This window comes from Lepisosteus oculatus, chromosome 28, assembly GCF_040954835.1.
Source record: "Lepisosteus oculatus isolate fLepOcu1 chromosome 28, fLepOcu1.hap2, whole genome shotgun sequence".
Taxonomy (NCBI): domain Eukaryota; kingdom Metazoa; phylum Chordata; class Actinopteri; order Semionotiformes; family Lepisosteidae; genus Lepisosteus; species Lepisosteus oculatus.
Genome location: NC_090723.1, coordinates 5,768,587 through 5,776,600, shown reverse-complemented (window position 1 = coordinate 5,776,600; position 8,014 = coordinate 5,768,587). Strand labels below are relative to the sequence as shown.

At 49.1% G+C, this 8,014-nt stretch overlaps 1 protein-coding gene across 1 annotated transcript; it reads right to left on the bottom strand.

Annotated features, from left to right (window-relative positions):
- Positions 1 to 2,185: 2,185 nt before the first annotated feature.
- On the bottom strand, positions 2,186 to 6,806 carry neurod2 (neuronal differentiation 2). The gene is made up of 2 exons (XM_015362158.2): positions 6,664 to 6,806; positions 2,186 to 3,627 (listed from the first exon to the last, which is right to left on the bottom strand). The coding sequence occupies exon 2, from the start codon at positions 3,618 to 3,620 to the stop codon at positions 2,526 to 2,528; it is 1,095 nt and encodes a 364-aa protein (XP_015217644.1). The 5' UTR covers positions 3,621 to 3,627; positions 6,664 to 6,806; the 3' UTR covers positions 2,186 to 2,525.
- Between the last annotated feature and the right edge of the window lie 1,208 nt (positions 6,807 to 8,014).

Below are 8,014 nucleotides of genomic sequence, written 5' to 3'. Positions count from 1 at the left end.
TGCGAAGACAAAAATATACCCACAGGATTCGGGTAATGTTTGTTTTGTTTTGCTTTTAATAATGAAGATCAAAAAGGAATTTATCACCTAAACTGTAATTGAATGTGTGACTACATAACCAATTATTAATCTATTAATCACGTAACGGAACATCACAAAAAAAGAGTTTAAAATAGAGTTTAAACAACGGCAATGAATAAAAAAAGCTGTTTCCCTTTGTAGTATTTGGAGCAAAGCCAGCTTTATTATTATTATTATTATTATTATTATTATTATTATTATTATTATTATTATTATTATTATTATGGGTCGCTGTAAGATTCTGAAGTTTCGGGTAGGACTGTCGCGAGGGGTCGCTCGGGGTCGCGGAAGCGCCGTGAAGCCACACGCGCACGTCTGCGCTCGCCCTGCAACGGGCGCTGCCGCCAGACCCTGCAGGACACGCCAGGCTAAAAGCCCTGTTCATATATATATATATGGTAGATCGAAGACGAGTACATTAAATGTAAGACACTTGGGTAGAAATGACAAATAATGTAGTTTTAAAAGCTATTTAATAATTGTTTTCAGCAACGGCAAGTTTTGTTCGTTTTAAAATGCCGCAATAAATATTTTAGAGCACTGAGATAATTCTGCGAGTTTCTGTTTTTTTGCAGATTATTTCGTTTTCTTACACAAAGTTGCTTGTATTTTATTTTTAATGATAAGATTCGTTTTTGACTGGATACGTCTTATTTTAACTTGATTTTACGTAAATTCTCCGGGCATGAGACTATTACGGAATTCGTTCTGTATGTATTTAGACAGCACGGGAAACAAGGGCTGGTGTGAAAAGCAGAAGCCTCGTTGCTGCGGTCTTATTTATTGTCGAATCCTGTACCAGAACCCTAGAGAAGAGGCCAATCCGTCCAACAGCGCGCATCTTACAACCGAAAACCGACGTCATTCGAATATTCGATTTTTAATATATGCTGTCTGAGGTGCTGCAAGATTGTGATTACTAATACAAGCGGAAAAGCACTTTGTAGGTTTCTTTTTTTCTCGTTAGTTGAATAAAGGAAAGCACTTCTGGTGTTCTTGTGAATTGCGTAGTCAGACGGCTCCTTTTACACAGTGCAGAGACCTAGTGTAGCCACTGAGTATCGCCTTCAGCCCTGTTGGTGTCAAGTTTAATGAAAGGCCGGAAAGACCGAGAGCCTTGCAACAAATCAGGTACCCATTGTATCGGTGTTTAAACAGCGAAAGAAATTAAATCTAGTTAAATCTACAGTCTCAGGTTAGGTCTCTCTTCCCCTTTTAGCAACACGGTTTATTGCACTCAAAACGCGTCATTTTCTAAACTATGTAACACCCATGCCGTTACCTCTATAATAATAATAATAATAATAATAATAATAATAATAATATAAGGCGAGTTTTGTTACAGGCTAATATAAGAAATCAATAATCGATTGTTTTGCGTGTGTGTGGGTGTGTTTCCTACATTTTGTCCGTGCGTGGGCCGCGCCAGGACAGGTGAGTCGGGCTTGTGGTTAAAACCTCCCGTTCTGGGTGGCCTGGAGTCGACGCTCCCCGAACAAATACCATCCCGCGCACAGAACTGGGAAAGGCGTCGTTTTCCACAGTCCGGCCGCACTCCGCCTGCAGTTACGCCATGCCTTGCATGTTCACGTTGATCATAGCTCACAGAGCAGAGGCTTGTAAATATATATATATATTTTGTTTTTCGCCATCGGTAGACCTCAAGGCCAAATTGAAACGCGCTTCAACAGAAGGTTAAACTTTCTTTTTAAGTTCGGCCGCGATGTTAAGCATCCTATTTTGGGGAAAGTGCGCGATCAGCCGGAGTGCTTGGTCCTTAACTGGGTTTGTTCGATTTAAAAAAAAAAAGTCGATTATTTTAATGTCATAAACTGTATTGCATAGATTCGTCGTTTTGTTTTGCTGTTGTTTTCCTTTATTGCTTTTACTGCGAATCAGGGCGAGTCTGTTCACAGAGGCGCCCGCTCGGCATGAATGACGTCGTTGTGCTTAATGGCCGCCGCGGTGACGTACCTGTCCGCTTTACAGTATACCACAGTCGGCAGGACACGTCCTCTCTCTTCGCTCGACATTGCTCGATTGTCGTGTGATAGAAGAGTTATTATGGTGTACAAATGTAACAACCTGTTTCTGATATCGGAAATACTGCTTTTAAAACAACGATTTTATTCTCTTGTGTATACGGCAGCATTTGATTCAATACTGTACTGTAAAAGTTGCTGATACAACATGACAACTCGAGATTCGTACCATGAGAAAAACTCAAACAAAAACAAAAACCGATGAGGCCATTTTCTCTCCTTTTCCAGTGTTCAGTGTGAGAGGAGCGGGGGCGGGGGGAGTTGGTGGAAGGGGACAAGGGGGAGAGGAGGGGGGGGGGGTGGTTTTGTAAAGAGCACAGAGCCCAGTTCTGTTCGGCAGTTCCGGGTGGGTTTGGGGTGGGGGAGTCCGCACGAAAACCCCGAGGGGCCGGCTCCGGCCGCTCAGTTGTGGAAAAACGCGTTGAGCTCCTCGTACATCGGCGCCCTGTCGTGGTGCAAGTGCATGTCGTGGTAAGGCAGCACGTTGTCGGAGTGGACCCCGCCGCGCACGCCGGGCGAGCCGAACACCAGGTTGGGCGCCGCGGGGCGGGAGCCCGGCAGCGCTGCGTAGTGCATAGAGTAGTGGTAGCTCTTCTCGGCGTCCGGCGAGGAAGAGTCCTGCTGCTTCAGAGAGAAATTGCCGTTGATGCACAGCGGGGGGCTGAGGGGACCCTCGTACTCCGAGCTGTTGTACTCGGGGGACGCGTTCCCGGCGTAGAGTGACTCGTAGGTGGAGCAGTAGGCATGCGTCCGTACGGAGTGGGAGGGGGGCATGTTGCCCGACTGGCACTGCGGGCTGGAGAGCCGCGAGCACTGGTAGGGGTAGGGGTGCATGGAGAAGGACGAGTTGGGACCGTGGAAGCGGCCTCCCTCCTGGCACTGCTCGGTTAAGAAGTTCCTGGAGTTGAGCTGCAGGCAGCCGGCCACCAGGTTAGTGGTGGGCTGGGAGAGGCCCTTGCACAGCGTCTGCACGTAAGACATCAGGTCGGGCCGCTTCCCCGAGCGCAGGATCTCCGACAGGGCCCAGATGTAGTTCTTGGCCAGCCGGAGCGTCTCTATTTTGGAGAGTTTTTGGGTTTTGGAGTAGCAGGGCACCACCTTGCGCAGGTTGTCCAGGGCCGAGTTGAGATCGTGCATGCGAGTGCGCTCCCTGGCGTTCGCCTTCTGCCGGCGCAGCTTGGAGCGCTCGATGCGGGCCTGGGTCATCTTCCGCTTCTTCGGCCCGCGCTTTTTGGGCCTCTCCCCTTCGGTTTCCTCCCCCCCGTCCTCCTCTTCCCCCTCCTCCTCCTCCTCGTCCTCCCCGGCGATTTCGGAGTGGGCCCGGCTGCTGCCGCCCCGCAGGTCTCCGTCCTCCAGATCGTCGTCCGGCAGGTGGCAGCCGGGCTCCTGGTCGTCGTCCTTGGCCTTGGAGTCCTCGCTCTCGCTGTCGTCCACCCAGCCCGAGTACTTCTGCACCTCGGGCAACAGAGAGGGGTCGCTGAACAGCCTCGTCAACATGGCGACACTGAAACGGAGACGCACAACTTTTTAATGCCTCCCTTGCGCACAGAGACGGGCTCAGACGCGCCTCGGCGTCTTTACAGATCTGCTAGCGACGACTGCCACACGACACAGATCCCACATCATCAGAACAAAATACAGAGTTTTTGTTTTTCATTCACAACCGGTACCTCGAGATGTACACAGCAGGTTGGAAAAGCAACCTTCGATGAGGTTGGATTAGTATGTCGTTAATATTCCTTCCCGTCTTTGAAACAATTCTGAAATAAAATACTATGTAGGCCGAGTTGAGGATGTATGTTCGGTGTTCTTAGCATCAGGGGGGTTATTAGCAATGATGCACGTAGCTTTACAGAAAACAGACCCGAACGTGTTAACTATCGATGCACCTCGGCCTTGTGCACCATTAAAAGTAAAATCGGCACAAAAAAATGTCCTTTGATCACACGCTGATTTCTAATTTGCGGAATGAAATCTCCCATGAATTTATGAATTTGGGGGGGGTGGGGGTTTTCGTGAAACACAGGCCGTTTTTTTAACCAGAACCTAACCCATCCCGCATGCACACGCGTCCGGGACAGGCCGGCAGTGCGGGACAGACCCCGCCCCCGCCCCCCGCGGCCCCTCCCCGTGTCACCTGCTCGCGCTGCGGAGAGAGAGGGGTCCCAGCCGCCGGGCTGGCGGCATTCCAGAGCAGCCTGCTGTCCGGCCCCTGCGGCCTCCTCCCCCCCTCCCCGCACCCCGCGGAGGCTGTGGTCTGTCCTTCTGTACTGTACTTCTAAACCGCATCATCATCACCATTATTATTATTATTATTATTATTGTACTCAGGCGGACCGCTCCAGCAATAACACCAGACCGGGCCGTCTCCTGATGCCGGGAGCTGTGCTGGGCGAGCTGCCCTCTCCTGTAGCCCTCCAGCCGTAGAGGGGGCCCAGGCCGGGGGCGGGTGAGAAGCGCCGCCAGCCAGGAGGGCACAGAGCCCCCGTGTCCGCTTCTGAGAAACCAGTGCGGGAGGTTTTGCCAGCGATCTGCGCTGTCGCGACACTGTCCACTCGAGTGTTTTTATCCGGATTATTTCGGGTTGTTTTTTTTTTTCGATTTACTTTTGCCTGCGCTAAATTGTCTTTCGTGCGACAGGTCGTTTGGGTATTCTTAGGAGGTGATATCGACGGCACCCCCGAAATCGTCTCAATTCCCGTCGTTCCTGTGCTTGATGTCCCCCCGAATTGCTTCACAGTGCACAGAAAGCACCCCATAAGAAGCGGGTTTTGAACTGTGGGGACGTACTATACTTAAGAACAATAACGATCACAAAAACGACTTGCTTGCAGGGTTCGATTGCCTCTGAAACGTTGTGTTCACAAAGCATTGATTGGGTTTTACAAGTTTAATATGAATATGATCTCTGATGGAAGTAGATTTGTTCTGGTTGACCACTAAGGACCCTTTCCAAGCGCGCCAGGAGAGGAAAAGGAGCTCGTTGCTCTTCACGTAAATTGTAACAATTTAATAATTGATATTTTTTTTAAATTAGCGTGCGCACATGATCGGAGGGCACCTTGCAAAACAAAAAAAAAGGTTATTGTACAGAAGCACGTCATTCAATAAACGTGTACGTTATTTTACGGAAATTGTATTTTAACAACTTTAAAAAATCCACACAAACCACGATTTAGCAACCAAAATTGAGCGATTGATGCACAGTGCAAATTCGCTACAATTACTCTGGCATTTTTTTTAAAGTTGCACAGATGGTGACACGGGGAACGTTTCGTATTTTTTCAAAGCATTCTATTTAACCTGTGTATATATTAATGATTATTTTATGATGAAGTCGTTGCACGCCTTTTAGGAAAGCAGGCAGACAGAATGTGTTTGTGAGGCACATTGCAACCATGCAGTGTGCTTAAGAACACATTGCTGCGTGACTCAGGGGCAAGCCAGAAGGCAAAATCCCAGTTTTTACATTCAAGACACAAGAGATTAGCAAAAAAAAAAACTTTTAATTAGCAGAACATTTATTTCACGGGAAAGCCATTTCACGCGTTCCGCAGTATGCGCGGCTGGGCAATCTTTAAACGCTGAAGTAATTTAGGAATAAAAATTCTGAATGGAGAAACGTTTTTTTTCTAACTCGGTTCATTTGAGCTCTCGTTAAATATATATATCATTTCACAATTGCACTAAAGGGATACTAATTGGAAAGGGGTGGCTAGCGGTTGGGGGATGGGAAAAGGGGTACACTTTTGTTTATTTATTTTTTTTAATTGCAGAGACAAATAAGGAGGAAAGCCAACAGTTGAAAAAACAAAAAGGCATTTGTAATCATAAACACACTTCCTCGCACACTCCCGCGCTTCACCGGATCAGGCTGAAGTCGCCCCGAGACGCAAGATCCCGATAAAAAAAAATAATCAATAAATCTTCTATCTCAACCAGGGGCTAGAAACGAGGATGGATAAGGGACCGTAAAAGTGAGAAACGCCTTCCTCGCTCTCCCTGCGTGCTCCGTGGGTTTGCAGCGCACGGGGACAAATCGCGGCTCCCCTATTCAATCAAATGATCTCGTTTCGATAACCGTAGGTGGAAAATTAAATGCACTTAATGAACACGTCTTTTAAAAAAAAAAGAAATCGATGTCTTCCCGTTTTCCGTTTTTCCAGCCAGCTCGCCTGCTCAGCGTAGGCACCCGACAGAAAGAGCTGTGTGGTTTTCTGACACCAAGTGCCGTGAAAAACGGAATTTTTATGCCTGTTAAGAGACAGTGCGGACAGTGCAGACGGGGGCTGCATCCCCCCCGCGTTCAAACTTAAAAGACGGGCTTCGAAATACCGTAAGCGAAAACGGGCAGCAGAACCTTACGTTGAAACAATAAAATGATTTATAAATCAGTAACCCTCCCCCCCAAAAAAAAAATTCATAACGCATTCCATTTTTCAATGAAAAAAAAAATACCGCAAATCGCTCTGCAATCACCTCCGCGTTATTGATCTATTTGTCCTGACTCGTTCGCGCATTTCATCTGTAATAAACTTACCTCCGCGGAGCTCTCTCGGGGTGAAGCGTCTCTCTACTTCATCTTCGGGGATGTCGAGCACAGCTCCTGTAGGTGCGGCTGCCTGCTTCGGAGTGCTACCCGAGCGCGCGGAGACAGTGTGGCATCGCTACCAGGCAGGGTTACATACCAGCTATGATGCCAGGCCATATGGTTGGCACGTCACTGGCAAGAGCCATCACATGAGAGCCGGTGATTGACATGCGCCTGCATTCGGAGAGATTGCCTTCCCGGGGGAAGAGCGACTCGCCATCTGTCACTCTCCGCTCCCGCTCACACATCCAGAGAGAGAGAGGGGGGCGGGCGGGGGACAGCTCGCCGGAGCTCCCGAACCGGACCGGAGCCGGGAGGCGACACCGGGGGTGTTGGGGGGGGGGGGGCTGGGGTTTGGAGGAGAGAAAAACCGGCGGTGCTGTAGCGTTCTCGGGCGTTTTCTGCGGGGAGAACGCAGGGACGGTCGTGTCGCCAGACGGACAGGAATGGAGGTGTGAACGAAAAGGCAGAGACCCCGGGAGCGGGGCAGAAAAAGGAAGGAAGGAGAAAGGGAAAGGGGGAGGAAAAAAAAAAGGTCCGAAAGAAATAAAAACAAAGAGCAATAGCAGGCAGGCGACGAGAGGAACAGTAGCCAGTTCTTCTCGTTTTCTCAAACTGTGGGCTGGGCTGGTTTGATCAATAGCTGCCCGGCCGCTGGCTGGGAAGACGCCGTTGGGGGGGTGTGGGAGAGCGGATGGGGGACCCAGGTGTGCTGTGATGCGCGCTGGGAGCCGGTGTCTGAGGGGCAAGCGGGATCGTCCGAGGGCACCTGCCCCCGCGGCCCGCGTGCCCGGCTGCTGATCCATTGTTCGGCGCCAGGGGGGGAGGGCAGAGGCTCAATAACACCCCCCCCCCCTCTGGTCCAGTGGGCTACAGGAGAAGCATGCCTGCTATCCTAACAGCAGTGTGCATCAGAATTCAAGCCTGAAATTAAGAGCTTATGTTCGACTTATGTATTTTTAATAGACTATCCAGTCGTAACAGGAACATTAATACCACCATAATAACAGTGCTGGCCTTGGTAATAACAGCAGAATAACTGAAAATGATAAGCACTTCGAGAAGCTACCTATAAAGGCGCTATATGAAATAAAATGTATTATTATAATAAAGCAGAAAGCTGCTGTGGTAATCCTCTTTTCACTCCTGTGAACCGTGGCTCTGTTTCATAACCTGGTTTTATTTCAACTTCCTTCAGGCAGCTCAGTCCGTCTCCTGCAGAGGTATTGTTTTTAAACTGCACCAAGCGGAAGCATATTGGTGTCTTTCTCATATAAATTGGGATGCAAAATGACCATGG

Coding starts and splice junctions, on each gene's coding strand:
- neurod2 (XM_015362158.2), bottom strand. CDS start 3,620: ATGTTGACGAGGCTGTTCAGCGACCCCTCTCTGTTGCCCGAGGTGCAG.